Below are 14,443 nucleotides of genomic sequence, written 5' to 3'. Positions count from 1 at the left end.
ACAAGAAGAAGTTAGACAAGATCTGAACCTGCAGAGGCTCCTGTTTTGTTTTTGAGTGAACTCAAGCGTGGAGATGGAGCAGAGATTTAGAAACTACTCCTCTGACAGTATGGGCAGTGACGGGGTCTTCATAGAGGACTCATACTACCAGGGGATGCTCAGGTCCATGGATCACAGGAAAGGTAGAGTCTGGCGTCTTTACGTATTTGATCTTTAATTTGATTGTTTTATTTAGAAACGTATCATGTGATCATTGGTGCTCACCTGTTTGGAAACCTTTGTTATTTGTTTTCTACAATCTGAAGAAATGGAAAGTTAAATGTCGTGAAAATGGAAGTTTGTCTGTGGTGGTCTTCTGCCTCTCTTTTATCAAATAGACCACGCCCCCTTCATGTGTCACGGCTTTTTCTCTTTTTATTGGTCAGTTGTGCTGACACCCACTCTTAGATTAAAGACACGCTAATACAGAATAGAAGGAGTAGAAGAAGAAAATAATAATTAGAATAAACTTAATTTTCATTGTAAAAATTAAACTCTCTGCAATAGGAGCAACAATAAAACCAAATAAATCACACGGAAATGTGGGAAAGGTGTGGGAAAGCAAGTCAGGAATAGCAGAATCATGTTGCATTGTGGACCATTGTGCAAATATACATATACTGCCCTGGGCTTCTGTTGTGCAGCCCAATAACAGTCTATGAAAATAGGTTCTGCTGGTGGTGCAAACACTTTAAAGGTCACATATTCTCCTCCTCTTTAAATAAATTTAAATAAGTCTCAGAACTCCCCAAAACATGTGTGTGAAGTGTCTTGTTCTAAATCACATATTAGTGTTTATATCAGGTTGGGGTGAAGTGTGTTCTGCAAAGTATGTAACCTTTAAACGAAGTTGAGGTAACCTTTTAAAAGTCGCCGCCTGCTCTTCAATAAAAGTTTGATTATTTCAGTGAGGGTTAATGTTTTCTGCAGAGATTGTTGTTGCTGGATGTCTTACACTCAACAATTTTGCACTTTGTATTTTTGGCTACTTCAATTTTGCCGATAAGAAACATTTGATGAATTCTCTTCAGTTTTTTTTTTTTAAGTTCTTTTTATTAAAACAAAAACATGTCTCCTCTTGTGCGACACCCCACATTACAGCTGCATGTCAGTGATGTGATTAACGTGCGGCCGACCATTAAGCTTCACGGACTGACGCATTCTTTCAGGAGACCCGATATCTGTCGTCTCATCTTAAAGAGTCCTCTACTCCCAGGATGAAAGGAAAACATCACACTCTCCGTCTGCTGCTCCAGGCTACAAAAACTCAGCCGAGCAAACACATTATTTGTCCGAGGGATCGGGGAAGTTTGCTTTACTGCGACACGTCTTTCAGCGTCTCGAACAGCTGGAAGAACGGTTTTGTTTTCCACTGAACAACTTATTTTTTTCTCATATCAACTGGAAAAGTTATTTTTTTCTGCTTTTAGGTTTAATTTTCACTTCTCAGTTTCTTCTGAAACAGTCACCATGTGTTTGTGACTCATCGACATAATGCCACCCTGAAATGGGCGTTGGCACCGCGGGATGTCGTCCTCTATGGTTTCTCTGTTCCCGTCTCATCTGATCACTTCTGCTGCATGATAACTTTGATGCCAGTTCCCAAGCAGATAATGTCATCAAGCTCCTTTTTTTTTTTTTAATGTGACTTCTGAGAAAATCAAAGTTTTGTGAAAATCTGTAGCACTCGAGTCACTGTGTTGACTCACAGGTCGACGCTCTGGTTTGGCTGTGTCACGTCGGTTTCCTGCAGTGAAGGAGTGAAAGTCTTCTCTTTGTGGTTTTCTCTCTGGAGATGCTTCATGCTTCATAACATTCAGTGAAAACATTGCACAACACCTCCTCGTACCTGCTGGTATGCGATGTGATCTGACAGCCGTGTTTGGAATAATCAGACGGTGAAATCAAACAGAAACAGAAACAGCCTCACAAGACGGAACTCGTTTCTTTAAAGGTGATAATCACAGGGATGTCGGTGTTCGTGTTTCCCCTGACAGGAACGACAGCTTTGTTTTCTTTGTTTTCAGACTAGACAGATTTAATCCACCAGAAGAGGGAGTGCAGTCGCTCTCTGTGTCACTTCAGGAATCTCCTGATGGAGTCAGATGTTTAGTATTGTTTTCTTTTTTGGCTCTAGGGGGAAACAATCATTATCAAACTGTCTGTTAGGCTGGGTAAACATTTTATTTAACTAACTGATGTTGTCACATTCTGACACGTTCTGATTGGATAAGGCGTGTCCACCTAGTGCCAGCATCTTTTTTCAATGAGTAGAGAGTGTTTGGAGCAGAAAGCAGACGCCTGGAGAAAAAGTACAGCAAAGGTGTTTTGGTGAGAACAAGTGTGTGTAGGCTTGTTCTGATGGGATGATAAAAGAAAAAGATGTGTGTGGGTTGGGGGGTTTCAAGGGAAAAAGGGAAAAAGGGTTGGGAACCACTGCTCTAAACTACGCCAGCTTTAGCTTCTTTCTTTTTTTCAATGTTTAAAAACAACAACCTCGAGATTTGGACCGATACATCGCAGCAGATAATTGTAGTTTTGTAATTGTTGTTTAATGTTCAGATATTTCTTTCCTGTTGGCGAAACAACCAGATTTTTGACACATGAAAGGAACAAATTGACCTTTGACCTGCTGTGTGTTTGATAGCTGATGCAGCTGACAGCCCACTTACTGTACTCTACTGTCCTACCAACACTCACTTATCTAAATATGTTACCTATTATTTATGGGGTTTAAAGATTATTTAACTGTAAACAAGGTGAACTTAACAGAGTTTTTTTTTTTTTTTTTTTTGTTCTTTCCTTTCACAGATGAACGGGACCGAGTCCAGAAAAAGACCTTCACAAAATGGGTCAACAAGCACCTGATGAAGGTAACATCCCACCTCCACAACACTCACTCATACAAATAAGTGTTTTCAATAATCAAAGTAAAAAAAAAGGCTGATTCAATGTTCACCTCAGCTCATTGGAGAAAAGACCTCAGCTGTCCTTATATAACCTAAAGATTGTTCTATTTAAGTCAAATTCCTGCAGAGGATTTTTATTTCCCATCTGGTCACCGTTACTTCATTTACACGGAAATGTGTCCAGAGGAGATCACAGACTCTCTGATGTAACTGAGTGTGGGAATAATTAGCAGGAAACAACAACAGATTGTGGAGACACATTCAAAGCTAATTCACATTTTGATTCCTGACACCTCCCTTAAAAAAACTTTGGAAAGCTTAAAGAAAGAAAACATCCACAATCGCTCTGCGCATCATAAAATCCACACATGCTTTCTGCGTTAACAGTGAGTCACACACACCTGGTCTCACTTTGGTATTGTGGGCCGGTGCCCGCTCAGGTTTCACATCTGTGCTGCAGACTGTCAGGGCGGCTCCTCGGGGCTCTGCAGGGCAACAGGAAGCTCCAGGACCACGGCTAATCTCTTTACACTGAATGCGAGGGCGGCAGCGCTAAACATGCCTGCAGGCGGGATGCTGTAAGAGCAACAACGCATGAGAACCCTCTAAGAGGAGCCACTTCCCTCTGTCGTGTGGAGAATAAAGGGCTGCAGCCACAGGAACAATCCTATCTGCTGCACATTTCTGCTGCGATGCTTCGTCTGGTTTAAAGCTCACATGTGGAGCGACAGTGCATGCCCTGACCGTCACTCAAACTCTGCAGGTGCAGGTTTAGAAATGAAAGATTCTGATGGATTGAGCTTCATTTAGAGGAATCTATTGATTAGATGTTAGACAGTAAACCATATGAATTATTTACTTAAGAAGCAGCTGCTCAATTTAGAGTCTGTCTCATACAAAACTGGTATTAGATTGAGGAGATTTCTTAAAACTAAAAAAGCTACACATTCACCAGTTTCACCTTCTTTCACATTTTAATTTTCTCGCTTTGTTTTGCACATTTAGAATTCTTGAACTACATTTTTTACACTTTAGGTTTGACTAAACAAGCACTAGATTGTATTTGTTTTCGGCTTTTGTTCAACTGATTTGTGTTATTTTGTTGAGTCACTCTTTTCTCAATTCTTCACTAAAATATCTATAAATTATCTGACAATAAAAATCAGTCCATAAAAAATACCTTTTCTGCCTTCAGGTCGCAGTATTTAGTTTTTACATCAGTCAAAAGCATACACATGATAACTTCTGCACATTTTAAAAAGGAGATTGGCCCAGATATGGAGCTTGAATTTTTTCTGTGTAGTTTGCTTGAGAGATAGAGAGATGACTTTAAATAAAGAATAATTTAATCATTTAATTCTGTGGATCAGTTAAAAGACTTATAACAATTGAATGACAAATTTCCCCAATTAGACAATAAAGTGTAACATTTTGTAGCCTATTGTATCTTATTGCATCGCACTAATAGTTGGAGCACCTGTGCCGATTGCCTCGACTGATAGGTGGAGGCAAAATACAGAATTATTTACATAAACACTGATAAAAGATTTACAGACACAGTAATTTGCACCACACTCCAAGTAATGTTATGAATAGTTAACTGATGATTGTTTTGTAATCAGAATCCATGTTTTTAGTCCTAACAGACTGAATGTCATGAAATCCAAACATCACTATCAAACTGTTTTAATTCAGCTCTTAAACTAAAGCGTTTCACCTGAAGTGTGTGGACTCGGTCTGCTGCTGTACCGACACATTCAGGTTGACGAGTTCTTGTTTTCACACGGGTAACTGAAGTGTATCCAACAGTGAAGAATGTCCGCCGTTCTCTCAAACTGCGTCCTGTGACACCAGATGACTCACAGGCCTTTGGTGTTGTCGTCTTTTTTCTTTGTCGGGAAATCCCTCAGATTTTGGGCCAAGAGACCGGAGCGGGTCGGCGATAAGGCCGCTCCCCCCCCCCCCCCCGAGGCGTGTTGCACTCATGGTCACAACAAAGTCATGGGATTGAAAAACGAAGCCAGGAACATTTTGGTTTTTTTCATGGGCTGATGTCTCAAAAGTTCCCTCTACTGTAACGCATCTCTCATCAACGCTAAGTATCCCTCTGATACTCAGACCAAACAAGAGACGGATTAACATTCATAACAGCAATACAACAACATTGAGTTATAAAAGATTTATCTGAAACAATGAGTCAAATTAATAATTAAAGTACCTCTTCATCAAACATCATATCAAAGCAGCGTCTGCATGTTTGTCTTTTGTTTCCTCTTCTCCCTCACGAGTCCCTGCAGATTTATATCTTCTCTCACCAAACTCTTTCTTCTTCCCATCCTTCATCCTGTCCTCCCATCCTGTCCCATCAGCACTGGAAGGCAGAGGTAGGTGCTGTCTGTGAGCGGAGTGCTGAGTGGACACACATCCATTTCTGCCTGCATGTCTGTGGTTCACATTTTTCACCCTCTCTCGCTCCAAAGATTCTAACCTTCAACCCCCCCCCCCCCCCCCCCCCCTCTTTATTTTAACACTCAGGCTCTTTTCTAGCTGCTGTGAGAACTAGTCTGCAGGGCGGCTTGTCCTTAAATGTTCTGCAACTCACTTAAAATCAAAAACAGAAAAACACAAATAAAGCAAAGATGATCAAAAATACATGCCTGAGGTCTCAAATGAAATGTGTTTATGTTTATTCAGCCATATTCATTGTTCTCATATCATCCCTTGTGATCGCAATATAAATTAATTTATTGCTGCAATTAGGTGATTGCGCAAAATGGCCACACTCAAGAGGATGATGGGAGCTAAGTGATCAAATAACCAGAGATGCTCCAAACAAACCTCCGGAGAATAGTAAACAATCTGCCCCAAATGACAGTAAGAATTTTCTGATAAAATAAAATACTAGACTCGAGGGACGTGCGTGACTAAACAATGAAACGTCAACACAGTTGATGATCGGCTCAAGAATTACAGGACAGTTAATTAAATTATTTTTATAATGTGTTAGCCCCCAATGCCGGTCAAATGTTGTGACAAACTGTAACGCAGCTCTCCACCACTAGGTGGGGCTGTAGCCATAGACTGCCTGTAGCTCCAGCTAAAATTAAAAGGGGGTGAATTTTTTTTAAGTAATCCGTTTTGATTTAATGAAGGATAAGTGTAATCCAGAATAAGACGCCTAGCTGACCTTAATGACAGGCGGGCGCGGTCTAACAGTTTTGTCAAGAGGCTTAAAACCCGCCTCAGCTCTCAGTCTGTCGTTAGGTTGACTGAAAGTTAGGGTGTCCCATCAGGGTGACCGCCATCGATTGGAGTCCAAAGCCCCCTGCAGTAACAGATGGGTGACGCCACTCACTCAGACTAAAACCATTCATAGCTACAGGGTATGGTCTTCTCACAGTGAGCAGATAGAATCTCATAGAAGCAGTAGCAGGTTTGGCGTTATTTTGATCTATAAAATGGAGATAGTTTTGTTTAGACCGTTTCAGATTAAAGTGACATGACCACATTCAGCACAAAGCACAGGCATGTGGACCTAAACCTGCAGGTAGGAGTGAAGGCTGGCAGGGCTAGAACCAAGTACAGGTGGTTACCTGCAGATGCTGTGATCCTGCTCGGTCTGAAGCGTGAAGTGTGCTTCCCCTCAATCTAAATAAACTGTTAAATTTGAGGACTGTTTTTTGAGTGTTTTCTTACCTTCAGACTAATCGGCTAATCTGAGTTTGAATTTCCATTTAACAGAGCAAGGAATCATCCCTGTAGAAACAAAACCTTAAATAATTTATTTTAAAAAATCAGGAATCAAAGAATTTTCTATGTCTGAACTATGATTTTCTTATGTCTTAAAATCAAACTCAAACTGATTATTCTGTTAATCAAACAAATGTACAATCACATCAATAGTTGATAACTCATTAATCCACCGTGCAGCTCGACATCTTAATACGCTTTTTGCAGTTTTGATCATTGGGTTACACAGACATCTGATTCATGCTTTGCCATTGTTTTTATTTGATTGTATCAAAGGATGCTTGATAAATGGCAAAGCTTTCATGAAATGTTTGCAATGTTTGACTACAAAGAAATTACCCAATTTTGGGTTCCTAGGAGTCGGACGTATATTTTTGTTTCTGTGACATCAAAACAGCTCTAGATGTTTGAGTTTCATTAGTATCATATCAAAGTTTTAAACTCTGGTATGTTGACAACCCTAGTCTGTTTCCGAATTACTTTTTTTGTTGTTGTTTTTTTGACGTGGTTCTCTTGCTTCACTTCTGATGCTGACATGAGTCTTTATGAATCAACGATGCTTCAAGTGTAAAACGTGTCTCCTCTCTCCTCCCCATCAGGCCCAGAGACACATCACGGACCTGTACGAGGACCTCCGAGATGGACACAACCTCATCTCTCTGCTGGAGGTGCTCTCTGGAGAGACACTGGTGAGAGATATTAGGACGCCAGCTTAAAAGCCCCCCTCTTGTGTCCAGACCTTTCTTCTTGTCCCCCTCCCCTCCTCCTCTTGAATTAATTTGCCGTCCTATTTGTCCTCGTGTCCACATGTTTGAACTCACTGTGCTTTAAATGTTAACCTGCTTTAAATATGACTCTGGTTGTTTCTTTGTCTCCACTCCTGCATGTGTTGACTTTGATTCTTTGGAGGTTTTTTGGGACATTTCAGAACATGCTGAGGTTATGCGCACTCTTTTATCATTTTAACTATCCGAGCACACCTTCTGGTGCCGTAGCCTTTAAAACACTAATTTCATCCTTTGCTTCCATCTCGTAACCTCTCTGCACTGACTTGTTTGACCCCTGGTTTTTCTTTGATCTAATTCCTGTTTGCTGACGTTTGCCCTTGACCTTTCCCCCCCCCCCCCCCCTCCCCCTCCTTTGCCTCTGCCTTCCTCTCTTGCGATGCTCTCGCTGTGGTAGCCGAGGGAGCGCGACGTTGTGAGGAACGTGCGGTTGGTGAGTGGCGCCTGGCCTGCGGCTGGCGGCCTCCTCGGGTGGGGCATGCGTCACCACCCCGGGTGGCTGCTCTGTCGTGCATGATGACACTCTTCACTCCCCTGTGCCGTCCCTTTTCTGTATCAACATCTTCCATTGAAGCAGCCAGCACGGTCAGGCGTCATGCTGACACTTAGAAATGCGATTAGAAGTGATTTCCATAGTTCCATCGTTGTTCAGCAAAGTTTGAGTTTTGTTATTTGAAGCTGGGTTACAACACTCAACTTTCATTTAAGTCGCTGTGAGGAGTTTTTAGGTGGCAGACATGAATCAATACTGAAGGTTCTTTAAGAGCTACAAATGCAAAAAGACCATCCGCATGAAGATTGAATATTTGTAGATGGAAATTTTAAATTCTTGCTGTGGGGTAGGAGTCAGACGAAGTGATTACTTGAAGCTGCAGAAAAAGCCTTTGTTTACATTTTCCAATGCAAAGAGATAAGAGTTACTGCTTTGTCCACAGGGGGCGCCAAAATCAACACAAACTGAAAGTTCCTCACAGCAGCTTCAAGCTTCAAGAAGAGATAAATTAACGACATGTTAAATCCTGTCTTCTTAAAATGAAACTGTAAATGTCAGGGAGCTTTGAAATGCCAAATCAGGAAAGTAAGAAATGAAAAACATTCACATCATGAATGTCATAAATCTCCCCAAGCATTGTTACCTACAAAAAAACATGATATTATCCAACTACCCATACCAATGTTTTTGGGATACAGCCATCTCTGCAGGCCAATAAAATCTCTCCTGACAAAACGTATCGTCAAGTCAATACCTGCTGGTGTAAATGATCTCATAGGTGTTTCTAGATTTTGTATATGGATGATAAAACTGATCGAGTCGTGATTAAATGCGTAAAACCACGTCTAATTTGAGTTGTTAATGGTCACATCTCTGGTTCCCTCGCCTCATTGAAAACAAAGGCAGAAGTTTCATCGCTGCAGGCTGATATGTTGATTCTGCTCCAAGGCTTCGTCTGGCTTAAAGCTCACATGTGGAGCGACAGTGCATGCCCTGACCGTCACTCAAGCTCTGTTTAGTGCAGCTTTAGAATTGATGGATTGATTGATTGATTAGACGTTAGACAGTCAATGAGGTATTTAGGTTTTTTTAATTGGATGCTGGTAACTGTTGTTGATTGTCTCTGACGTTCAGAGAAAATCATTGCGGTCGTGTCTCATTCATCCTCACGCTTTCACCTGCAGACATCCTGGCTGGTCTGTTGACGCATTTCAGTCTCATTTAGCGGTCAGATCCGGTTAACCGCTTTGATCGCAACCACGCCGAATTTGAATCACACTTCAAATTTGATGTATTTAGTTGTTTTTTTTAGTTGTTTTTTTTAAATAAAGACCATGACTGTAATGATATATTTTTTAGAGTATCAAATAGATGTTTGTTTAAACACAAAAGGTTTGCTGGACACTGAAACACCTGATCCTCAGTCATGGAGGCCGTGCTGTTTGCTGATCATTCAGAGCTCTTGTGTTTTTCTTCTTCTTGCTGATTGTTCGGTGTCCTCTCGTCTCTTACAGCCGCGGGAGAAAGGGCGGATGCGCTTCCACAAGCTGCAGAACGTACAGATCGCCCTGGACTTCCTCAAACACAGACAGGTCGGTTTAGAAAAGAACATAATTAATGCATCAAAGGTGCACTTTAAATCTGATTTCTTCCCCCTTCTTTTTGAGTTGTGTCCTCTTTTTACATTCGATTATGTGTCCTTTATGTTTCACTTCTGTTTCTCTCTTTGTTATGATTCAATCACACCAACTCTAAACTGACCGTTAAGTTTATTTTGTCTTTGTGCCACTTGTAGGTGAAACTTGTCAACATCAGAAACGATGACATTGCAGATGGAAACCCTAAGCTGACCCTTGGCCTGATATGGACCATCATCCTGCACTTCCAGGTAAAGCAGGACGCCTTAAAGGGCCAGCTTGCTAATAAATGACTTTAAATGTGAGCGCTTGATGAGGGACAGAATCAAGTAAGTAAGTAACGTTTATTTGGTGAAATACTTTTCACAGCGTGAGGTCACAAAGTGCTTCACAAAATATTACCGTGACAATGATGTGAAGTAAAAAATCATTGTTGAGTTTTATCTCGAGACGCTTTACAAAAGAGCATATGGGATAATAAGCAGGAAGGATTTCTCCTTTGTCATCCTCGCGTTCCTGTTGTCCACACTTCCTTGCCGCTGAGGTGGCGGTCGGAGAAGGCCGCGCATGAAAGAGGACGCCGTTGGTTTTGGGGACGACACAGTGCGATGGTGGGGCCTGGGCGTCAGAGACATCGGTTGGTAGTAGTGCCAGATCAACATGATGTCATCAAATCTAACCCAATTTACAGATGTTCAGATGACTCTAGGGTTTGTTGGTTTCAGTTTAGAACCAAAACATTAATTTATCTTCCACACCTCAAGTGTTATGACACCAGCAGCTTCTTCTTTGGACGCCTCTAACCTGGCACCTGGTTGCTTTGCTTTTATAAACAGTAGAGTCCCGTCCTCACACTCCTGCGCTGTCATTGGCTGAAGGCTCCACACCTACCGCAGGAAGGTTGACGCCCAGAAAGATTCCTATCACCACAAAAAATCTGAACATTCAGGCAGAGGGCGGGGTGGACACAGACACTGCTACAGACTTACAGTAAAATATTAGAAAATAAGTCAATACATCGTTTTTTCTATAATGATCCTACTCATTCTGCCTTTGAAGAAGAAATCTGAGATAAATGAAGTGCCACAGAAGAAGTCAGTCTTTATTTGGATTGCAGGTCCCTGATGTTTGCGTGTGTTCAACGTGAACCAGCTGAACCCTGCTGAGCAGCTGGACTTCATATGGTGTTTATCTTTCAAACTGCACACTGGCACGTAATGGCACGAGATCAAATTCTTCCTTTACACAAGTCACTGTACATTTATATAGTTTGCATTTATTTAGTTTACATTGTGATTGGTTTGCTTCCTCTGCACTGTGGCTCAATCATCAGCCTCCGTTTAGCCGAGTGTTGACACAGCAGTTTCAGTGCAGGGGGAGTCCAGCAACCAATCATCTCCAAACGGGTTTTATTTGACTTTTGGCAGCTGCTCTTCTGCACAACCACCACCGCTGCGTCTCCTGCCCTTGACTGCACAAAGACTAAACACTGAAAAAAAAGCTATTCATTCATTATTTTAAGAACATTCAGATGTCAGAATTTCCTCTTTTACTCTTTTCTTTTGGTGCCATGCAGATCTATAGGAGCCGATCAGTCCAAATGTTCTCGCTCGCCCCGAAACATAAACAGAATGAAACGGCCCGCAGCAGCTACCAAAGGCCGCAGCGCAGGAAAGCATTAGTCAGTGTGCAGATGTGTTCCTGATATTTAAGATGTTGGAAAACTGAGTGGAAGAACTTGATGATTGAAGCTGTAATGGGTATGATGGTTATGTTGGGATGTGGGATCCTGTTCCCTGTCCTGTGTGACTCAGTGATTCCCTCGAGAAGGCTTCATGGAGACGTGGGCGTTGCTTTCTTGCAGTTTTTTTTTGGTATCGAGTAAGAGAAATGATCTCCCATCATTCAATCTAACTGAGAACAACTGTGAACATTTTTAATGGACGTGGATTCTGTTCAAGTAATAAAATCCAACAAAGAGAAGTCAATGCAGTGACTCCAAGTCATCAGGCGGCTTTCATTTCTGCAAAACAAACTCGTAATTTCTCGTAATTTCTTTTTTTTTTTGGCTGCTGTTAGTCACCACAAACAATGGTGGATTTCCTGCGAGCTCCCCAGGTGCCGCTCACACGTTACTGCTCCACAGGTGACCAGTGTAAATAAAAGGGGCCTGACATGTGACAGAGAGCCAGTCAGGATCCTCTCAGCACTCTTAAAATGAGAAGACAGGGCGGAAAAGGGCGGAGGTTCTGTTTCCATCGGGCCTGCCTGAGTCTGAGTCACTCCGTGCCCACGTCCACCCTGCAGCACCGGGGTTTCCCTCCTGCAGGGAAAAAATAGCAGAAGGAAGAGATGCCTTCTTTTTTTTTTTTCCTCCTCCACCCTTTCCTGTAAAAGAAAAAGGAGCCTGCATGTAAAATTGTTAGTTCTGCTGTGACTCATCGGCATACCAAAAAAACACTGAACACAGTGTATGATGGTTATAAAGCCGCACTTGTTCCAATAAGAGACTGTGGCGTTTATCGGGAATGGAAGAAGGGTTGTCATCATACTAGATGTTTACACTTCAGACGAGTCTAGTGGAGATTGAACAATACCACAGCAACAGAAATAGAAGTCATGGACCCTCATGTTTTCTTTTTAATTTACCAAAAATGCAGGGAAACTTTTACTCACTGTCTAAATTGCAGAAAGTAGATTGGAAAGCCACATGGGGGTGGGACCCAACCGCTAGGCCATCAGCGCCCCAACTTTTGGACATTTTCTGGTTTTATTTATGGACTAAAAATAGAAAAAGAGTGGATGGACAGACAAAACAACTCAAATGAAAGTTATAGATAGATAATTTTAAAGTTATTCGAGCAATGAGCAGGTGGAACTTTCTGCAAGACGAACAGTTAAAAAGAAAAGTTTGAGCAACATGTGCATTGTGTGCATTGCGCTGTAGGGAGCCTCGTCCATTTTGCACAATGAGCAGATCATAATCATCAGCAGCGACCAATAAGTGATGGAATAATGCAAAAATGAAAAGCTCAGTAGCGGAATCCAATCTTCAAAATCACCTCAGGTCTTTATTTCTCTCATCTTCTTTCAAAAAAAGACACATCACTGAGGGTTATGTGTTCTTGTGACTCATAGTTTAGCCTCGCTGCTCTTATAAAAAGAGGAATTTGCCTGTGGTTCTGTTTTGTCAGTCCAACATTGGCTCCTCACAGCAGACGGTGCTTAATGAGAATTTTAGTTAGAAACACATAATGCAGCTTTGTGAGAGCAGTGAGTCACAGACCTCTCCTCTCCTGTGATTCCTGTTTTGCTCACGTATCTCTGAGACTTTGATGTGTGGATTGATTTTATTTTCCCTTTGAGTAAAAGTGGTGGATTTTGTCTGCGGTTTTAAAATGTGACTCATCTCAAGCCGGGACGAAATGAGCGGAGGAACTGAAATAAGTTCTCCCGCCTCAAAACCAACATGTCAATCACACACGGTAAAAACAAACACAGAAAAAAGCAGAAGCCAGATTAAATATGGGAGCCCTTTTTAATGAGGAGTGGAAGAAGTTCTGATTTGTTTGTGGGTTGTTTATGTTGCTGACATTCCTAGTGTTGTCTCTTTGACATCTTTACATTTCATGACACTCATTTGAAAACTTACTTTTGTCCAATGTGACTCAAAAAAAGTGCATTCAAACTCCAAAGGATCTATAGTTGGACACTCTCCTTATAAAATCATGAAAATCATTCAAAACAGGAGCTCTGCGCTAACATATGAAATGAGAAAAAGCGTAGTATTTAGTACTCTCCTTGATATTTCTGACCTGTTGCATCCTCTCCTCCTTCAGATCTCAGACATTCAGGTCAACGGCCAATCGGACGACATGACGGCCAAAGAGAAGTTGCTGCTGTGGTCCCAGAGGATGGTGGAGGGATACCAGGGTCTGCGCTGCGACAACTTCACCACCGGCTGGAGGGACGGGAAGCTTTTTAACGCCATCCTACACAAACACAGGTGAGACTCGGACTCACAGTTGACCAACAGTCTGAAAATGCAATCACAAGAAATGACTCGGTTATAAAACCTTCAAACAAAAAAAAAATGTATGTAAGAAAAGATTTGTTGCTGTGAAGCACTTTTGGAAACATTTCCTGCTTAGAAAAACTTGCCTCTACTTGGCTTCTTGTAACACCGCAGGGCATTCGTTTTCTCAAAAAGGTCCCCTCTGTGACCTCTCCATATTTCATGTTGCTCTGTCTTATTTTATTTATTGCAGTCAGCGCAGAGAAAGGAATGCCAAATTAACATTTGACTTTTACAGCAGCACTACCCGACTTGTCAGGACAAAATGTGGTTCAAGTGAAATAAACAGAAACAAATATCAGCACAGACTCCATCCACTCACAGAACACTTTATTTCATCCCCTCGTTTAAAAGTTAAAAACACTTTATTACATAGCTGTGTTAAATACTGGATTCTGATTGGCCGATTACACACAGCAACAGTTCACAGTCGTTAAGTTGAACAAACCTTTACTGAGACAGGCAGATGATAAGTAGGAATGCCGCTCGTCACAGACTCTGGAGGATTTGACATATGTATGTTTACTTTGGGGAAAAGACAAGAGGACAAAAACAGTGTTGAAAAGAGGATAACAGAAATAAAAAACTGTACACTACACCGAGATGGCACTTCAACTGTCCTGGCTAATAAAGGCAAAAAGGCCCCAAAAATAATCTTTAAAAAAACAAAAAAACAAAGTTGATTTGGACAGACGGCGACAATGATGAGGCAGAAAACCTCGATCAGATGCTGCACAGATTTATTTAGATCTGGG

At 41.6% G+C, this 14,443-nt stretch overlaps 1 protein-coding gene and 1 long non-coding RNA gene across 18 annotated transcripts in view; one reads left to right on the top strand and one right to left on the bottom strand.

The window, feature by feature from the left end:
• LOC132990656 (uncharacterized) overlaps positions 1 to 14,443 on the bottom strand; it is a 316,893-nt gene that overhangs the window by 141,797 nt on the left and 160,653 nt on the right. The window lies entirely within an intron of this gene.
• Positions 1 to 14,443, top strand: part of pleca (plectin a) — a 111,473-nt gene that overhangs the window by 67,969 nt on the left and 29,061 nt on the right. For 8 of the 17 annotated variants that reach the window (XM_061060503.1, XM_061060502.1, XM_061060512.1 and 5 more), the window contains 5 exons: positions 2,851 to 2,912; positions 7,298 to 7,387; positions 9,491 to 9,568; positions 9,772 to 9,864; positions 13,453 to 13,619. In XM_061060503.1, coding sequence (XP_060916486.1) covers positions 2,851 to 2,912; positions 7,298 to 7,387; positions 9,491 to 9,568; positions 9,772 to 9,864; positions 13,453 to 13,619 — 490 coding nt within the window. Of the gene's footprint in view, positions 1 to 58; positions 183 to 2,850; positions 2,913 to 5,317; positions 5,333 to 7,297; positions 7,388 to 9,490; positions 9,569 to 9,771; positions 9,865 to 13,452; positions 13,620 to 14,443 lie in introns of those variants that run through there. The other 9 variants (XM_061060501.1, XM_061060510.1, XM_061060514.1 and 6 more) reach the window with 3 other exon arrangements.

The sequence above is a fragment of the Labrus mixtus genome, chromosome 16 (assembly GCF_963584025.1).
Source record: "Labrus mixtus chromosome 16, fLabMix1.1, whole genome shotgun sequence".
Lineage (NCBI taxonomy): Eukaryota > Metazoa > Chordata > Actinopteri > Labriformes > Labridae > Labrus > Labrus mixtus.
The sequence above is the reverse complement of the archived record's forward strand: the minus strand, read 5'-3'. Positions and strand labels throughout refer to the sequence as shown.